We start from the raw sequence: 18,239 nt of genomic DNA on the forward strand, positions 1-18,239 counted from the left end.
ATTCGTAACACAAATGGAACGCTCCACCGAGGACGCGGAATTCGACCGCCATTTCTGAATCTGCGCGGACGAATGCGCGGTCCAAATAGCGGCCAGTTCAAACGTCGAGAGGTTCAATGGATGCGCTTTAGCGTTCGTTCTCTTTTTTTCTGTTAATAAAAGAAATAATAACACTTAAATTATAATTAATAATGCGCTAACAATGCTTTTGATAAAGTTTTTTACCGATATTTGTGGGAAAAGTGCGAATAAAAATGTCGACGGAACGAAATGCAGTTTTTCATTACGTAATTTTTTACGCTTGCGCACCCCCTCACCAGCTGACAGTCGTAATCCTCCACTGCCTTTCCATAATATTCCTAATTTGTTATTATCTTATTGTTTATCGAGGGCTGGGAATTAACCGAGGGCTGTCATCATGCCGATGCCCTACGGTAAGTCGTCCGATTATTTAATCAGTCAAAATTCCTGGAAAAAATTCTGTCATCTCTCAATGATAACACTTGCTCCAACTTTTGAAATTTTCAGAAAAGTTCTCTGAGAATAATTAAATCTCGACAATTTATCTCTAATTTCCAATTCACGTAGAAGACTGAAAATTGTTGATTGGATTTTTATCAAATAGTTAATGTTTTTTACTGTACTCTAACCTCTAAATCTTCTCCAACTCATCCACCAATTTTTTTCAAAAGCTTCACTAAAAAACAATCAACTTGTTACTCTTCAGTAATAATAATGATTAAAAAAGAGATTTCATATTTGTTATTTACATTGACAACAGCACTAATTAACTAATAAAAACCAGTCGATGGGATGACTATGTTTTATAATAGGCGTTAATTTCTAATTGTTGATTAAAAATGTTAACAGGAGAAAAATACACACCACTTAACTCGCAGTTATTGATCCTGAGAGGACCAAATTATTATGATGCACCGGAGGGAAAAAATCCCTGGGAGAAACTGTGGGGAATAAACAAATATTGCATTTTGAGTTCAGCATTCGCGACTATTGGAGATGCCCTGTTTATTTCGCAGACAAAAAATTTAATTGAGACGATGAATGTTCTAAGCTTCTACCTACTGCCTTCTGTAGGTGTAGCAACTACATTTGCATCCGTTACTTATATCGCCACGAATGTCAGGGGCAAGGATGACAAGCTGAATTACGCGATTGGGGGTAAATTATTTGATCTTTATGATATTTTATTCCCTCACCCCTTCAGAGAGTATTTTCTGTTAACATTCCTCCTCGGTTACGTATGAACCATTAATATTAATAATATTATTAATATTAATGTATTAATATTGGAATCAATAGTGAGAGAATTGATAATAGTTAATTCTTCGGCAGATGTTTTTTGGGAATAGAGATTTTTCTCTGTTTCAGTGGCGGCTTGTATACCCGTTCTCCATGCATTCAAAAAAAAGCAGAGCTTCACAATTCCTGCGACAATTTTCCTCATGATTGCTGCACTCCTCAAGAAGGACTCTAAGCAGAACGAATGGAACCTTTTCAACAACCCGAACCCAGAGCTGGGTAATTTCTACGATTATTCACTCGTGGGAACTATCACAGAGTGGCCGAGAAGACCGTATTAATGAGCGTTTTCGATTCTTCTGTCGAGATCGATTAGAATTCTCCCATGGGGCAGACACTTGAGACTTTTTACCAAATGTTTAAATCTCATTCAATACTATGAATAAATTAGATAATTACTAAAAATTGTTCTCACCGTCTCTCTTAATTTAAATTGATTCATCCACTTTTCTGTCATTTTTGCTGCCATAGAATTATTATTTTCGATTTTTGGGGTTATCCTTCAACAAAATAACTTTTTGGAAAAATCTTCTCGTTCATAAAATGAAATATTTTATAAAGTCCTTTATTTTGTTTATTATTATCGCTCCATGTTTGATTTATAAACATTAAAAAACTCAAGTGCCACTTCCCAAATCCCATCTGTAAAATTTCCCTCGATAAAATAAATAAAAATGTAGATTACATAATAAAAAATTGGTCATTGTTATTTGGTTTTATTCAAGGATTCACAATAATCCGTGTCTTAAAATCATTATAAAATTCTGGGCTTAGGATAGGAAGTAGTATCAAACGGAAGTTCAATGAGAGTCAATTATATTGAACATAAATTCTTCTCAAATTAAGTTAGAGTTTCACCCTTCGTCACCTGAAATCAACAAATCCCAATGAATATCTCGAAAAGATTAAATTATTCCTCAACTATAATTACAATTTATAACAAAAGACTATCTCCATCCGTCCGGCCCCACAAAAAAATTGCAAACAGACGAAAATATTTTCATAAACTCACACAAGCCTCCAGGTACTCAATTCTCCGTTCCAAAGTCGTCAATTTCTCGTTCAAAACAGCCAATCGAGATCTGCAGGACATATCTACAATACATGAATACATAAACAAGAAGATTTACCAATTTCCTAACCGAAAATGCACCGTCCTGCCTCAAGAAATATTAAATTCCGAGTTGAAAGATTAATATACTTCAGTTAAAAAAATTATATGAAGACTCTCAAGCCTCAAATTATTTATCGAACCACAAAAAATCGAATAGTTAAAATTGAACGAATGCAATTGCTCCATTCAGAGGAAGGCAATGGAATATTCCAGGAATTCCAGGAGAGGTGGGGTAAACACTCACCGAAGGAGTTGAGGAAGTCTGTTATTTTCTTGATGCTTCCGGTGATGACTTCGATGTACTCTCGATTAGCCCAGTCTTGCTGGATCTGTTTCTGGATAGCCTCTCGATGAACCGCAGCCATTCTCTGATAATTCCCTCAAATCAATAACCCAATTAACCTCCCAGGATTGCAGAAGATGCTCCAGGAAACGCGAGAGCCTTTGTAGAAGTTCACCAGGAGTTTGTGCTCCGAATATCCCAACGTAAACAGAACCACATGTATTGTTACATCCACCCACACAACAATAAATAAAAAAAAACTAGCTGTCATCTACCAAAAAATAACTAGATGTGACTTGTCAACATTTTTTACTAGGGAATTTTGTCGAGGAGAAGGGGAAAAAATCCCCTTGATGCGGGTGTTAATTATAAACTCGATGGATGAATTGTCGGTGAACGATTGAAGATTAATTGATATAATTAACGGTTTAATCGCTCGTCTGTAATAATAATTTGAGGCTAATTCTTCTGTGGATGAAGAGGAATTTCTGAAGGGTTTATGTAATTATCATTTGTCGTGGATTTTCGAGATTCCGATGTTATGATTTGTGGCAGATGTTTTTTTTCAGCAATTCGCTGTTTATCAGAAACATCGAACATTCAAAGTGCACTTAAAAGACCTGGGGTCTATCGTGCGACGTTTTTATCAGCTGAGAGCAAAAGGTAGTTGTGCAATTGCACGCATTAACGAAGACATATTATTTTACGGGAGCCTGGGGTAAAACCGATCCCATTAAAAATCATTTTTGATAAATTTATCATTTTTCTATATTTAATCAAACAAAATTTAATAGATAAATTAAGTTTTCGGCAATTACTCGATGGATATACTGTCAAGTGTCATTCGCCAAAAATAACAATAAAACGCAAATAATGCAAAAATAATGGCTAATAATAATAGCTGAGTTCCAACAATATATTTTTTTCTTCTAATACATCAATCTGGCATTGAATCTGATAATATTCAAATAATTATCGACAATACGCTTATCATCTTAGATAATCATTGTGTCAACAGAAATAGATATTCCAGTCTCAATTGCCACTACACAAATTTAAATAATGCCCTTTTGTTTGAAACATGAATAATGTTATTTAATTAATAATATTAATGGTTGATTATCACCTGCCACAGAGTGGTTGTCGTGCCATTCCTAGCGATGGCTTCAGGGTCGCCCCCAGGACGCAATAAACTCGCCCTGGAGAAGTCCCCATATCTTCTCCAGCACGCGTCGAATCCAGTGGACTGGTACCCATGGTGTGACGAGGCCCTGGAGAAGGCTCGTCAGGAGGACAAACTGATTTTCCTGTCGGTTGGTTACTCGACGTGTCACTGGTGCCACGTGATGGAACGTGAATCCTTCGAAAACGAATCGACAGCACAAATTCTGAACCAACACTTCGTCAGCATTAAAGTTGACAGAGAGGAACGTCCAGACCTGGACAAGATCTACATGTCATTCATCGAATACATGAGCGGTCACGGGGGCTGGCCCATAAGTATCTTCCTCACCCCGACATTGATACCAGTGATAGGTGGAACGTATTTTCCTCCAGAGGACAAATTCGGGAGGCCAAGTTTTAAGACAGTTCTTCTGATGGTCGCTAACATGTGGCTGGAGAACAAGCAGCAGCTCATCCGCGAAGGCTCGGAGATACTGAAGAAAATCGAGAAGTCCAACGAGGGAGAGAGAGAATCCTTGAACCCTGTGGATTGCGCCAACAAATGCCTCCGAATGCTAATATCTGCTTTTGATCCAGAGTTCGGTGGCTTCAACGGTGGTCCTAAATTTCCCCGGCCCTCTGATCTCGATTTTTTATTTCATATGTACGCCCGAGATCCCAATGGCGTCCTTGGGAAAAAATGCCTCGACATGTGCACCACAACTCTGACGAAAATTGCCAATGGAGGAATCCACGATCACGTCGGTCAGGGCTTCTGCAGGTATTTTTCATTTTTCTTCATTCAAACATTGTAACTTACCTTCTACTTTTTATTTAATTTAAGATTTAATTTACTAACCTGAGTGAATCAAAAATATTCAGATACGCAGTGGACGACAAATGGCACGTGCCTCATTTCGAGAAAATGCTCTATGACCAGGGGCGGCTGTTGAAAACCTACGCAACCGCTTTTTTAGCGACGAAGGACGAGTTCTACTCGGAAGTCGTGGAGGACATCGTGACATACGTCACCAGAGACCTCAGACATAAGGACGGAGGGTACTACACCGCAGAAGATGCGGATTCCTTGCCGTCACCAGGTTCCAAGGAGAAAAAGGAAGGAGCATTTTACGTCTGGACGTTCCAGGAGATCTCCGACCTTCTGACGAAGAGAATAAAAGGAGAGCTGTCTCTCAAGGACATTTACTCGTACCACTACGGGGTTAAGCAAGACAGCAATGTCCAGGTGCATCCCCACCTCCACAACGAGTTCGCTGGAAAGAACGTTCTGATTGTTTATGGAAGTCTGGAGGAAACAGCTGAGCACTTTGAGATGGGAGTGGATGAGGTGAGGGAGTATCTGAAAGAAGCCAATGGGATTCTGTTCCAGGAGAGGCTCTCGAGGCCGAGACCCCAACTCGATGACAAAATCATCACTGCCTGGAATGGACTGATGATGAGTGGACTCGCTTCTGCTGGAGCTGCCACAAGCAGAAAGGAATACATTCAAAAAGCTGTGGAGACTGCTCAATTCATCGAGAGGTATCTGATGAATGAGGAAAAGACAGTTCTCTTCAGGTGTTGCTACAGGGGGGAAAACGATGTTATCATTCAGCCAGGAGTGCCCATCTGTGGATTCCATTCGGATTATGCCTTTGTCGTCCAGGGGCTTATTGATCTCTATGGAGCGACATTTGATCCACACTGGCTTGAACTAGCTGAGAAACTCCAGGATATCCAGGATGAATTCTTCTGGGATTCTCAGGTCGGCGGGTACTTCAATACCACCAACGAGGAAAAGGACATAGTCCTGAGGCTCAAGGATTCCAGCGATGGGTCTGAGCCTTCGAGCAATTCAGTAGCTGCTAATAATTTATTGCGTCTAGCTGCTCTATTGGATCGGTCTGATTACCAGGAAAAAGCGAGGAAGATATTCGAGTATTTCTCAGTGACTCTGGGGAAAATTCCAGTGTATGCATCCGAACTTGTCAGCGCTTTATTAAATTCTCATGATGCTGCCACTCAATTGTACATTGCAGGGAAAAGAGGTGCTCCAGACACAGAGGCTTTTCTGGATATAATCCGTGATCGTTTGATTCCTTCGAAAGTTCTGCTACTAATTGATCCAGACGATTCTGACTCCATCGTAGCCAGGAAGAATGAACTCGCTCGAAAAATGAAATCACACAATGGAAGAGCTACTATATACGTCTGTCGTCATCGGACCTGTTCTCTTCCAATTGTGGAGCCCAAGCAGCTCAAGGAACTCCTCGACTCTTCCAACTGAATAGAAAAATCACGTGGGAAAAAGTCACTAGTCAACAAATAAAATTTTGTTGGAATTCTGTTAAAGCTCTCAATTACTCTCATTGAAATTCTCAGAGATGAGAGAAAATCAATAAATCGACAATATGAAGGTACACGTGTACTATTTATCGAAGGTAATTTTTAGTTTGAATTTTATGTTGTTAGTGTAAACATAAAAATCAGCACTTAAACCAATAGAATTTCAACGAGAATTTGGGATAGTACTAATAGAATTTTTAATGAATGCGATTTTTCTATTGAATATTTTTATTCTCGGTGATTACTGCAAATTATTGATTGATTGTAAATTTAATCCCACCCAGTGCTGCTATTTAATCCCGCAAAGTGAGGTATAGGGGAAAGAGATACTAAATTATAATATAAAAGTTAAATTTATTGTAATTCTACTGATTAGTCACGTGAAGCTTTATAAAATAGATATTTTGTGGTGAAAAATAGACTGATTCGTGCGATTTTTGAGTTAAAGCTCGTCTTTGGGGATGGGTTCGCCGATATCGCGAACACTCCCGAGGAAGAGGGGAATGTCACTGGGTTTGTGACGAATTGCAACCATAAAAGGCCTGTCGACGTTGAATTCGTCTGGCTCGTAGACCATTCTTCTCAATCTTATCTGTCCGACTGTGAACAAATTATTTATGTATTTTTTCTTTGGAATGGATTTTTTTAAGTCAAAGGAATTATAAAATTTACTGTCTTGAGAGCGTTTACTCACGTGTGACGGCAGCTGCTTCTGTACCGAATTCGTTCACCTCGATGAACGCTTTTTGGAGAACTTTACTGACTTTTAAAGGTGAATTCGCAATCCCAGAGAGATTAGCTGCATTGCTGAACATCTCTGACATACCCAGCTAGGAGAAATCATTAATTAATTCCCATTAATTTGTAATGAGAGATTTTTTATTTAATTCGAGGTTTAATTGCACTTAATGAATTAAACTCACCTTTTCAAGGATTTCCTTCAAATCAATCGTGGACTCCACTGTGAATTTTGGCAAATTCAGAATCGTTTCCTTCTGCGTGTGATCTGCAGTGAGTATGAGATTCCAATTAAAATTCTTTTCCAAATGGCACAGGCCGTCGATTTCCTTTGGAAGTACTACCACCATAGACAGGTTATCATCCTTGAATTAGAGTATAATCACGAATTTTAAACTCCTGTGTGAAAATTCAATATAAAAGTCCAACCAGAAAAATTTAAATTCATAATCTTTTGAATATCCCAACGAACTAATATTGCAAATTGAATGATCATAACATTTCTCAATTCCCTTTCACGAATAGAATGAAAATTCTCATTGAAATGAGTCATTACTGTGTATGGAATCTCGATGTATCTAGCATTGAGCTCTGGAAGATCGCCATGTCGATATCGTTTTTTCTGGCTCATCATGGCAACACTTTTAACAACATCTTTGGTAACGTAAAAATTCTTGGGAGTTGTTTTTTCAGCATCAAAGGTAAATAGCCAAGTGCCCTTAAAGTAAATAGCATTTGCGAGAATCATCTGAGTGTCATCGGTTATGTCATCTAATGGAGAACGGAAAAAAAATAACAATAACAGGAGATAGAGAGGAGAATTATTGAAATAATGTAGAGGATATTGAAGAATCACCTGATGTGATAATGTTGTTGATTTTATTGTTTGTCTTTTTCATTGCCCAGCTGTTTATTTCCTCAGCTGACTCGACACTTTTTCCGAAGTTCAATTTTGAGACGGTGAAGTCGTAGAAATCTGTTCCAATCGATGAGAAATTTGGGAGGAGATCGACGTCCTCACGGAGAAATACTGAGTTCGCCAGGAGAAGATCTGCTTTTGCTGGTCCCTATCACGATTTTTATCCACCAGTTCATTATTATTATTATTATTTAATATGTTATTAAAAATATTCACGGACCTTTTACTATACTGAGGCATTCAATCCTTCAATAAATTAAAAGGGAATGAACCATTAGACCAATTGTAATTGTATTAATTGCAATGAGAAATGGAATTATATCTGTCAGAAGATTTATTCTCACATTCAATGATGAGATGAGGTTCTTATAACCGAACTGCCACTGCTCGATTCCACTGATGCTGAGGCAGTTGACCATCTCCTCGGCAGTACGGCCCCTAGCTCCATGTGTCAGATATGACAGCAGAACATGAACACTCAGGGGTGAAGACACGATATTCGAATCCTTCAGCTCTTTCCCTAAAATCTGAGAAATCGAATATTGTTTTGACTCTATCAAAAAAGGAGTAGTCTAGCTCTTCATTTGTTGGAACAATAATTATTATGCACTTTGTAAAAACTTGAAGAAAAAACCCGGCAAGCCTCAGCCTCTCTCACAAAACTTTCCGTCATTTTTTCAATAGTTGATGCTCCTCCGATGAAACCAAAACAGATGATGAGAAGACCTTGAAAACGTAAATAGAAGGCATTCCGTTTAAATTGCATCGTAAAATCAGAAATAATGGGATAAATGTGAGTAAACAAACTTGAGATTTACGTGGAAAAATCGGTGTTTCGATGAAATTTGGAGACAATTTCATATCACTGTGAGAAGATGTCGAGGAAAGTCTCCGGGCTCAATGACAATTGACAATTTCCTGTCAAAATTGCATGTGACACACTGACACACCTACAATGCACTGTACCTATTCCAGTTTTTTAGCAACAACCAACTATAAACTTTGATAAAGTCGTACTAAAGAGAATTTAGTCTTCGGATTCGTCGGTTTCAACTTCACGAATCAAAACCGATGAATGCAGCCCGCCAAATTTCAAAACATCCTGACTTAAAACAATAGTATTAATAAATAAATTAATAATTCAGTAATAGCTCATCCAAAGGGTAGAGAACAAAATAATTATTCTATAAATGCAATATATTCATGCATCATTATTTTTAATTTATTCAAACGAAACAATTTTTTATTATTACCAATAAATGTTTATTTGACGTAAATAAATCATCTGTAAAAATCAAATAACATTGTTACTGTCATAATAAATAACAAATGCAAGAATTTGACTGTGAAGGGGAAAATTTAAGAGGAATTTATTGATATTAATCTTCGGGACGAAAAATAATCCCCAAATATTTGATGGATAAACTTTCTCGATTATTTTCTTTGCTCTCAGGTATTTTTAGCTGTCGATACGGAAAAAGAGAGACCAGAAATTATTAATGCAAACATTGCTTCCCCCTCTGCAAAACTCCAGTGAGTTCCATGTTGTATTTCCTGTCCTGACTATAAAATCGGTGTCCACTAGGTGCGACAAGCAGTGGAACTCTGAAATTGTTCATAATGTCTCGTATTGGATTTTACTTGATGCTCGTTGCGATCGTCGGGATCACCGGTAGACCTAATTTATATTTATATAATCAAAAAATATATGCCTATATGTAAAACTTTGTCCATGTATTGTTTTAATTTGATTGCACTAATATTTATTTTTGTAATTTTCGAAATAACGATTTTTTACGGGGAAATATTTTTCTGATATTTTTACAATTTAACTCTTGTTACGTTAATTAATTAATTGATTAATTATTGTTTCTCACAGGCATTCAGTCTCAGAGTTGTCCTCCAGGCGAATTTTTCAATCCCTGCGGTGGCTGTGAAACTAATTGCGGATTACGCACAATTGAGGCCTGCTCCGCTGTATGAAATCTACATCAAATAAATAAATTATTTAATAATTCCTATCTTCTTAAGTATTCAGATAAAGAATCAGATAATTCAAGTTAATTTTCCAATAATAATTCATGATTTCAGGTTTGTCGTCAACGTTGTTATTGCGATGAAGGATTAATTAGGAAAGAACCCAATGGGCCCTGTATAAGACCCAGCGAATGCCCAGAGAACTAAAAACCCAGGGACTTGTTCAATTATTTAGTGATAATTTCATAAGCTTACATTAGTATCTGTTGAAACTGTCAGATTAGCTGTATTGAAAATAAAAATTTAAAATAAAACCAGGATGATAATGAATTTTTTTTAACCATTCCTATTCCGAGAAAATTATTGTCTTCAGTGTTTTTTCCTCATGCAATAGGTAACTGCAGTGCATGTAATTGTTATGATAATTAACGTGTTCATGTCTGTAGAACACATTGTGTGCATTCGCCGAAATTTCCATGATTTTTTTTTTAATTCATCTATTTACTTTAATAATTACTACTATGATGCAGCTGGGGTCACTCAAACCCCAGAACTGAGCCTCTACTTTAGTCAATCCTCTTTGACCTCTACTTTAGTCAATCCTCTTTGACCTCTACTTTAGTCAATCCTCTTTGTCTCCATCAGTAAAAAAAAAATGGTTTGTTTTTTCTGAGTGGCAAGTGAATTTTTCCAGTCAACACTTGAACGGCCAGGGTGGCGCTAGTGTCATACATCCCACGTAAGGTATGATGCTTGTATCATACCTTAATCCCACGTGTAGACAACCCAAAATGTCATGTATTCTAAAAGAAAATGCATTCGACTGCAGGTAGAAATGCTTTTTTTTTACTTTACGCATTCTTTTCATTCCTTTAATTTATTGTTTCTTCATTGATGTCTAAAGGGTGAGTTCAGTGCTGAATAAGGAGGTGAAAAGCTATGGAAAGCAATTTATGTTCGATGACAGCGACGAGACTTGTTGGAACTCTGATTCAGTAATTCCCTAATTTTATCTAAATAACACAGAAAGAATTACGATTCCTCCGTGCCACGTTTCGCATGACATATTTTCTATCAAATTTATCTTCAAGAATCCCTGAAAAGTGGAGTAAATATTTTCTCTCAATTAGTTTTTCAAATATGAGCACAAAAGCCATCAATTTAGTAGTCAAAGGAAAACGTCAGATGAATCGATTTTTCAAATTTCGATTAATCTCAAAACTATGGATTTTGGGAGGAAATGTCACAAGATATTTTTTGTCGGAAATTTAATCAACTATAAAAAAGTCCTTTGACGTTTTCATCTGAAGTCAGTAGTTCAATCGTGGCACCGGAGTAATCGTAATTACATCGAGCTCAGGGGTTGCTCAGGATTTTTTATTTTTTCCTAGGGAATTCCCCAGTGGATTCTAATTAATTTGAAAAGCGAATGCGAATTATCAAGGGTTGAGATCCAGTTCCAGGGAGGTTTTGCTGGGAAAACCTGTCGCCTGGAGGCGAAATGCGACGAAAAAACTCTGAGGCATATTCAACATTTTTACCCTGAGGACACAAATACCATTCAAACTTTCAAATTGGACCGGCCAATCAGGGCCAGTGGATTTAAAATAATATTCGAAGAAAGTACAGACTTTTTTGGTAGAATAATCATCTACAAACTCTCTCTGCATTCCTGAAATTCATCAGCAAATCCAGAATCGAAACGATAAAGCGAGAGAATTCGAATCTTCGAATTTTCTCAATTATCACACCATTATCTCGAAAACTATAGACCTGACCAAAAAACGCTTCCCGAATTTTTTGAAGCGACTCAACTTTCCTACAAAAAATCTCTTCTCCTATTTCTTCTCAAAATCGATATTTTTCGAGATAAAACTGATATTGAAAATGTTAAACTCGAATTTAAAATCACCTCAATGCACTGAAATATTTAAAAAATAAATTTTTATATTAATACCATTAATAAATAAAATAATGATGTTTATAGAAAAGAAGGACTTGTTGATATGTTTTTATTTTTATTCCACAACAGTTAATAGATAAACCGTCATATTCTCATGGATAATCATATAAGATATTTACAAATGTAAATGTCTGATATAAAAATTAGTAATTTATGAAAAAGAAAAAATGTTTGAACCTTATTCAATCTTACCCTAAACTCCCGAGAAACAACGACTGCTCTTCCTCGATAATGTCTTCAAATTAAAACAATTTCAATTTGACATTTTCATGGATGGAATACGTAGTTCAATTGGCCTCGAAATATTTATCATTAAACTTGTTACATAAATATCGATTAAACAGTCGAGTTGCATTTATCAATCACTTACGTGTTAGACTAAGGAGGGAAAATAATAATTAAACTGCCACCAGTTAAATATTCAATGATTAACGAAAATTTTTTCAACTCCAGGGTGAAAGGCACGTAGTGGCATGAGTCTTAAAATATCCAAGGATTTACTGTTTCAAATAATAATTATGCAATTAAAAATAACAATAAGGGAACTAGGGATCAGAACATAATGTCAACTTCACCCCAGACTTTACTACATTTACGTATTTGAAAATTCAATAGAAAAATCCTGTGGTTTCTAGAAAATATCTAATGGATTTCTGCTGACTTTCTGAGGAATTTTCTGGAATTCAACGAAAGAAATGTCAAAAAAAGAAAAGAATTTAAAAAACAATCCTCAATTGCCTTTTCATTCTCTATTGAATTTTGTCTATGCGTCCTATTGTTTAAATTTCTTACCATAACACAAAAAAGAAAATGAAGAAAAATTTAAGAAATAGGGGATAATTCGTAAAATAGAAAGATCGCAATTCCACTGAATTCCTCAAGGACCAAATATGAAAAATATACAGACAACAAATCGCCATACCAATACTGCGGATGAAATACTAATAAAATTCGCCCCGAAAAATTGTTAAAATGAAGTTGTACATGTTTCCTACGTTTCGTTGTACGTCAGTGATAATAAAAAATCATCTCCATTGATCTGAATTGGTGTGAGAAAATTATTCCGATTCCCATCGGGATGATTGTGCTGAGTTAGGATTCATCGAGCAAGAACTGAGTAGAATTTCGGCTGTAGGACAGAGAATTATCGATAAATGATTGATTGAATTGACTGGTGAAATCCAAGGGGAAATATTACCTCGTCATGTTTCTCCTCTTTGTTTGAATCATCATCGTCGCCTGAGCTGTCGCCACCTGAACTGTCAGCTGAGTTGCGCTGTTGGTCAGAATTATTGAGATTGTCAACTCCAGTGGGAGATGATGCTTTCACTTTACTAGCCACGTCGTAACATTGTAAACAGACCCTCACAGCTTTCCCATTCCCTTGACCCGGCAAGAATAATTTTTTGTTGCTGCATGGGCCACAAACAACTGCACCACATTGTCGACAATGATGCTAAATAAATAGATCATCACATACATTTGTCAATTAATTTAGAAAATAAAGAGATGAATCTATGAATAAATGACTGATTGAAAACAGAATTTTAATCATTTAAATTGGGTAGAAGAAAATTAATTGGACGGGGAAAAGCCACAGTTTGAACATGATATAAAAATTATAATTACCCTTCTGTTAATAACTGTAAACTGTGTTTTTTTACAATGCATACAGTGATTGGCCTCGTTGTCTGGCACCCAAACAGCAGCATGCACCTCCACAGGCTTCTTTCCGCCTGCAAAAAAACCCATTCAACAGATAAGAATTATCTCACAAGTGATATACGCAAATTGTAGAGAAAAAAAAATTGATTATCTCACTCTTTCTCAGTAAATCCTCTATGCATTTAGTTATATGCGCCATCCACTCCTGTTTCTCTGTTGCAGTAGCAGCATAAACAGCAAACGATTTTGTTACCGTTTTAATGAGCCATCCATTGCGATATTCTATAAATAATTACCAGAAACTAGGAAATATCGTGGAATAATGATAATAAATCCTCGACCTGCGGGGGCAACAGTTTTCTGGTGTTCGTACACTGAGAGAAAAATATATTTACGTAATTTGAGAATTATCGGGGAAAAGATTGTACTATCAGTTTCGTAATTCGAGGCTTACAAAAATTGCAGTTCTTCTGGATAAATGTTCCCATCGAATGTACAGTTTCCAGAATTTTATTGTTGAAAGATTCATTACGGATTCAGAACGAACGTTTAACTAGAAAATTTTCGGTTTACGAATTATTTATTGCAAAAGTTCTGTAGAAATTGGGATTTTTTAGCAGTTTTAACTATTTTTTCGTATGATACCATCGATTACATTTCAAAATGAAAATAAAATGAAATTCTCTCATTGTACGATTCAATCTCTGTCGATACTCACGTCCATCATCCGCCAGGGATTCCAGCTTCACCTCCTCCAGAGGAATAATATGCTGTTTGTTGTACTGAAACAAACCGCAAATAAAACTCTCACTCATAAAGAGTCTTTCGCCTCCGAAGACTCACCTTTTTCTTGTTGATGACTATATTTCCGTAGACGAGTATATCATTGAAAAGGAAAAATTGCCTGGGCTTGGGCTTCTTCCTGCACATTTTGGTGAGAACACCCTCGCCCACCAGGACTCTCCCAGGAACAGCCAGTGGCTGAAAAAACAAAAACAATTAACCATTAACAACTCATTTAGCGATTCCATTCAATTTTTTAATTCAATTTTTTTCTCTAGCCCTTCCATCAATCCATTATTACTATTTCTTATTATTATTAACAAAAAATTTTGATAATAGAAGAAAGTTCCAGAAACTGTGATTGAACCTTGGATTAAATGGTTTTTTCTTTAAAATCTAAATTACATTATTTTCCAATTTTCCTTGAATTTATTATGCTGTTAACATTTCATCCGAACTACTCTGTCATTAGGCTATCGATTTCTCAACTAATTCAATGATTCAACGATGATGATTCCACTGGCATGAATCAGATGGAAAAACTCATGGAATTTCTCACCTGTCCGGAGCTGCCAAAGCAGTTTTCCACCATGGCAATTCGCCTGGCATTCGCCTCACTGTTAACTGCACATAAAAACAATAAAAAACAGTTGAACAAACGAATAAAAATAAATGCAGAAGCGTTGATTAGTTAATCGCATCTTGGTGAATTGATTGTCCCACTGATTAACGTATGTAGCTGTCAAAAACACAGCCAATGCCACTGGGAGTTAACGACGATTTGTCGACAAAAAAATTATGGATTATTATTAATTATTGTGGATGGGGGTGGCTGGGGGGGTTGTAGAGGGGGGATATTAATAACGAGTGATTATTTTGGGGAAATGAGAGTAAATATAATAGAGAACTAACCAAGTCGGTCAACCATGGTCTCCAATGAGCATCAGGGCCGACAATATAGCAGGAAATGTGAATCATTTTTGGAGTTTACTCTGTCGTCCCCCCACTTTCACGCCCCTGAAAGTTATCGATGGTGATAGATCGATCTTTTTATTTGCGATATTATTACCCAGCGATACTACGAGTATCGATAATAAATTGAAAATCATTTTAATTGTTGAAATTAAGAGGAGTTCCGAGAAATTTCTAAATTACTAGAAAAATGCTCTAATACAATTTTGGTCATGAAACAAATGATTTTTTTCTTCAATTATTTATCAATGTTTATGATCAGAATTTTTAATTTGAATTTCTTTGGATTTTTTACGATCTTTTGAGATTTTTAGAATTTTTGTACAAAGCCTGGGAACTTGTAGAAATTCAAACTTTTAGTTGAATCATATCGATATTCTATGTATCGATAGTTACTCCAGGAATCGAAAAATAGCGCGCGGTCATGGCGGCTTCCGGTGCGCACTAGCACTGCGCGCCTCCTCTATTCTGCGGATCTCTTTTCCGGTCGGGCGACAAAATGACGGGCTTTAGTGAAAAGGTTTGTACCATGAATTTTTGTGATTTTTCCGATTTTCCCGGGATTTCCCCGGGGTAAACTATCGAGAGACGTTCCGGAGGGATTTTTCGATGGTTTCAGGGTTTTAGGATGAAATTTTTTGGGGGGATTTTTGGTTTTTTGAACCGCTGTTGATCGATGCTATACACGTGTCCACATGAAGTATTAAATTATTTACCTGTGTTTTTATTGATCAATCTAAAGCTCTCGCGTTTATTCAGCTCATTTCCACTTTTCGTTATGGATTTATTTTATTGTAACATGTCGAATGATTTTTCTGGGATTAGACATTCCATATTTACAAAAAGTCTGAAATTTTTGGTTAGAAAGGGAGACACTCATGGCTGGATGCTAATTGCCTCGGGATTATTTTCTATTTAACTTATTCATTCCGGAAATTGTCATTGTCTTCATAATTACAGATACTTACGGAGATGTAAAAAACGAGTTAATTATTCATTCGAAATCTTCTTCAGGTATAATAATTATTATTTCAGCCAATTCTCATGATGACATCCGGGAGTTTTACCGAAAATTTTATTTTATTAATTTTTTTTGTTCTATTCGTACTAATCGCGTCTGATGAATTGTATTTAACTTATTATTTTATTTCAGCCAATTCTTATCGATGGTCGTGGCCACTTGTTGGGCCGTTTGGCAGCTATCACTGCCAAAACCATCCTCCAGGGTAACCGAGTCGTCGTGGTACGTTGCGAGCAGTTGAACATCTCTGGCAACTTCTTCAGGTAGTTCCCATTCCCCCCCACACCTCTCGTTAACGAATATTCAAAATGATTATTAATATCTTACCTACATTATTTGAATGAGCCATGAAACTCAATCCTCGAATGAATCCCCTTTTATTTCCAACGATTCCTCTGGATGCGCTGACGAGATCATTAATCCTTCTGGACTTTTCAATCATTTTTCAGGAATAAATTGAAGTTCATGTCTTTCCTTCGTAAGAGATGCAACGTAAACCCAGCACGTGGACCCTTCCACTTCCGTGCACCCAGCAAAATTTTCTGGAAGACAGTCAGAGGTAATTCTTACCTTACCTTTGATTTTTTATTCCATAAACATCGATTAATCTCATTAACTATTGATTTTCAAAAAAATTTCAAGAGCGATTTCTCTTCAGAATTTTCGTCAGCTACAAAAAAGTCCTGTATTGTTTTCACATTAAATTGATTGTTTTCGATTTAACGAATAATTAAAACATTTTTAATCATGGTTCCTTCTCTCATGATGATCAAATTCTTACCTACATTATTTGAATTGTAATGAAACATTCTAATGGATCTGAGATTATTCTTCTCTCTTATCAGCTGTTCTCACTTTAATTGTGGAGACGTAATGATTTTTTTCTTCAAGGAATGATCCCACACAAAACTGAGAGGGGAAAGCAAGCTCTCAGGCGTTTGAAATGCTACGAGGGCTGTCCACCCCCCTATGACCGCAGAAAACGTCTTGTTGTCCCTGGCGCCATGAGGGTCATGTGCCTGAAGCCAGGCAGAAAGGTAAAAAACTGATAAATCCTAAATAATTATTAATTAATTCAATTTATTTACGATGATGGTAATGGTAATTTGCGCCTGATAAATGTAAAGATGACACTTTTAACTGAGTTTAAGCCTTCAATTCTGATTAATTATTTTCATAATTAAGATTTAACGAGTTAATGAATGAATTTATTATTGCAGTACTGTCACGTTGGTCGTCTGTCCCACGAAGTTGGATGGAAGTACAAGGCTGTTGTCCGCACCCTGGAGAACAAGAGGAGAGTCAAATCTATCCTGGGAGTACAGAAGAGAGACAAACTCAAGGTAAAAATTCCTCTTCATCATTACAAAATTCATAACAAAAATATTAATCAGTTTATTAAAATTTTTCAATGATGTTTTATGGTAATTTGCGCCTGAATCAGAGGTGATGAAAATTCATGTCCTGAGAGAATCGTCAAATAGTCAATTTTTTTCTCGGGAATGATAGAATTTCGGGAAACTCATGTCTTTTCTTTTTCAGAAACTTACCAAGGAAGCTGGAAAGAAGGTCGCCAAGAATGCTGCACCGTATACTGCGATTATCAACAGTTTTGGATACAATTAAGGATGTCATAAGGATAATAAAGCCTTATAAAAATAATAAATCTGATATTTTTATCCAACCTCTTCCAAATTTATTCAAACACCACGAAAACCGAAGTTAAGGGCCGGGTGGACTATCTATCGAGCGTCATCTTTTATTTAAATTTTATCTTTTTAACCTAAAATACATCAAAATTTGGGATAAGTTTTGAGGTCACGAAAATCACTGGAGTTGGCATAAAAAAATAATGAAAAAAAAGAGGAAAAAATGTTGAAGGGCGCTAAAGAGCGATATTTATGAAAAGGGATTTTCCAGGTTTACAAAAAAATAATGAAAAATATGTAGCATGTATGTCAAGTATTCACCACA

At 36.4% G+C, this 18,239-nt stretch overlaps 8 protein-coding genes across 12 annotated transcripts; 5 read left to right on the forward strand and 3 right to left on the reverse strand.

The window, feature by feature from the left end:
- The first annotated feature begins 287 nt into the window (after positions 1 to 287).
- ND-B14.7 (NADH dehydrogenase (ubiquinone) B14.7 subunit) lies at positions 288 to 1,730 on the forward strand. Its single transcript, XM_011301671.1, has 3 exons — positions 288 to 434; positions 871 to 1,179; positions 1,390 to 1,730. Exons 1-3 carry the CDS (start codon positions 419 to 421, stop codon positions 1,599 to 1,601), a joined length of 537 nt encoding a protein of 178 aa, XP_011299973.1. The 5' UTR covers positions 288 to 418; the 3' UTR covers positions 1,602 to 1,730.
- Positions 1,731 to 2,006: 276 nt separating this feature from the next.
- On the reverse strand, positions 2,007 to 2,959 carry HSPC300 (haematopoietic stem/progenitor cell protein 300). The gene is made up of 3 exons (XM_011301672.1): positions 2,679 to 2,959; positions 2,333 to 2,415; positions 2,007 to 2,188 (listed from the first exon to the last, which is right to left on the reverse strand). Exons 1-3 carry the CDS (start codon positions 2,797 to 2,799, stop codon positions 2,162 to 2,164), a joined length of 231 nt encoding a protein of 76 aa, XP_011299974.1. The 5' UTR covers positions 2,800 to 2,959; the 3' UTR covers positions 2,007 to 2,161.
- Positions 2,960 to 3,083: 124 nt separating this feature from the next.
- LOC105264659 (spermatogenesis-associated protein 20) lies at positions 3,084 to 6,407 on the forward strand. Of its 4 annotated transcripts, none has more exons than XM_011301674.1 (4): positions 3,085 to 3,218; positions 3,273 to 3,380; positions 3,853 to 4,662; positions 4,764 to 6,407. In XM_011301674.1, the coding sequence occupies exons 3-4, from the start codon at positions 3,878 to 3,880 to the stop codon at positions 6,166 to 6,168; spliced, it is 2,190 nt and encodes a 729-aa protein (XP_011299976.1). In that variant the 5' UTR covers positions 3,085 to 3,218; positions 3,273 to 3,380; positions 3,853 to 3,877; the 3' UTR covers positions 6,169 to 6,407. The 4 variants fall into 4 exon arrangements, with proteins under 4 accessions (XP_011299975.1, XP_011299976.1, XP_011299977.1 ...); XM_011301675.1 differs by having other exon boundaries at positions 3,287 to 3,380; XM_011301673.1 differs by having other exon boundaries at positions 3,084 to 3,380.
- A 154-nt stretch (positions 6,408 to 6,561) lies between these two features.
- LOC105264660 (ovalbumin-related protein X) lies at positions 6,562 to 8,921 on the reverse strand. 2 transcript variants are annotated; one of them, XM_011301677.1, is made up of 8 exons: positions 8,703 to 8,921; positions 8,495 to 8,610; positions 8,229 to 8,411; positions 7,822 to 8,032; positions 7,522 to 7,736; positions 7,151 to 7,330; positions 6,922 to 7,057; positions 6,562 to 6,827 (listed from the first exon to the last, which is right to left on the reverse strand). In XM_011301677.1, the coding sequence occupies exons 1-8, from the start codon at positions 8,743 to 8,745 to the stop codon at positions 6,670 to 6,672; spliced, it is 1,242 nt and encodes a 413-aa protein (XP_011299979.1). In that variant the 5' UTR covers positions 8,746 to 8,921; the 3' UTR covers positions 6,562 to 6,669. The 2 variants fall into 2 exon arrangements, with proteins under 2 accessions (XP_011299979.1, XP_011299980.1); XM_011301678.1 differs by having other exon boundaries at positions 8,692 to 8,921.
- A 524-nt stretch (positions 8,922 to 9,445) lies between these two features.
- Positions 9,446 to 10,187, forward strand: LOC105264661 (chymotrypsin inhibitor). Its single transcript, XM_011301680.1, has 3 exons — positions 9,446 to 9,556; positions 9,764 to 9,861; positions 9,976 to 10,187. The coding sequence occupies exons 1-3, from the start codon at positions 9,505 to 9,507 to the stop codon at positions 10,066 to 10,068; spliced, it is 243 nt and encodes an 80-aa protein (XP_011299982.1). The 5' UTR covers positions 9,446 to 9,504; the 3' UTR covers positions 10,069 to 10,187.
- Positions 10,188 to 10,554: 367 nt separating this feature from the next.
- LOC105264663 (nuclear receptor 2C2-associated protein) lies at positions 10,555 to 12,216 on the forward strand. The gene is made up of 3 exons (XM_011301682.1): positions 10,555 to 10,690; positions 10,766 to 10,856; positions 11,253 to 12,216. The coding sequence occupies exons 1-3, from the start codon at positions 10,608 to 10,610 to the stop codon at positions 11,535 to 11,537; spliced, it is 459 nt and encodes a 152-aa protein (XP_011299984.1). The 5' UTR covers positions 10,555 to 10,607; the 3' UTR covers positions 11,538 to 12,216.
- rush (rush hour) lies at positions 11,857 to 15,269 on the reverse strand. The gene is made up of 8 exons (XM_011301681.1): positions 15,185 to 15,269; positions 14,832 to 14,896; positions 14,333 to 14,470; positions 14,208 to 14,271; positions 13,646 to 13,771; positions 13,454 to 13,560; positions 13,023 to 13,280; positions 11,857 to 12,953 (listed from the first exon to the last, which is right to left on the reverse strand). The coding sequence occupies exons 1-8, from the start codon at positions 15,198 to 15,200 to the stop codon at positions 12,924 to 12,926; spliced, it is 804 nt and encodes a 267-aa protein (XP_011299983.1). The 5' UTR covers positions 15,201 to 15,269; the 3' UTR covers positions 11,857 to 12,923.
- Positions 15,270 to 15,667: 398 nt separating this feature from the next.
- RpL13A (ribosomal protein L13A) lies at positions 15,668 to 17,949 on the forward strand. The gene is made up of 6 exons (XM_011301683.1): positions 15,668 to 15,764; positions 16,398 to 16,528; positions 16,715 to 16,824; positions 17,157 to 17,302; positions 17,486 to 17,608; positions 17,808 to 17,949. The coding sequence occupies exons 1-6, from the start codon at positions 15,744 to 15,746 to the stop codon at positions 17,889 to 17,891; spliced, it is 615 nt and encodes a 204-aa protein (XP_011299985.1). The 5' UTR covers positions 15,668 to 15,743; the 3' UTR covers positions 17,892 to 17,949.
- The last annotated feature ends 290 nt before the right edge of the window (positions 17,950 to 18,239 follow it).

Source organism: Fopius arisanus, unplaced genomic scaffold (genome assembly GCF_000806365.1).
Source record: "Fopius arisanus strain USDA-PBARC FA_bdor unplaced genomic scaffold, ASM80636v1 scaffold00024, whole genome shotgun sequence".
Lineage (NCBI taxonomy): Eukaryota > Metazoa > Arthropoda > Insecta > Hymenoptera > Braconidae > Fopius > Fopius arisanus.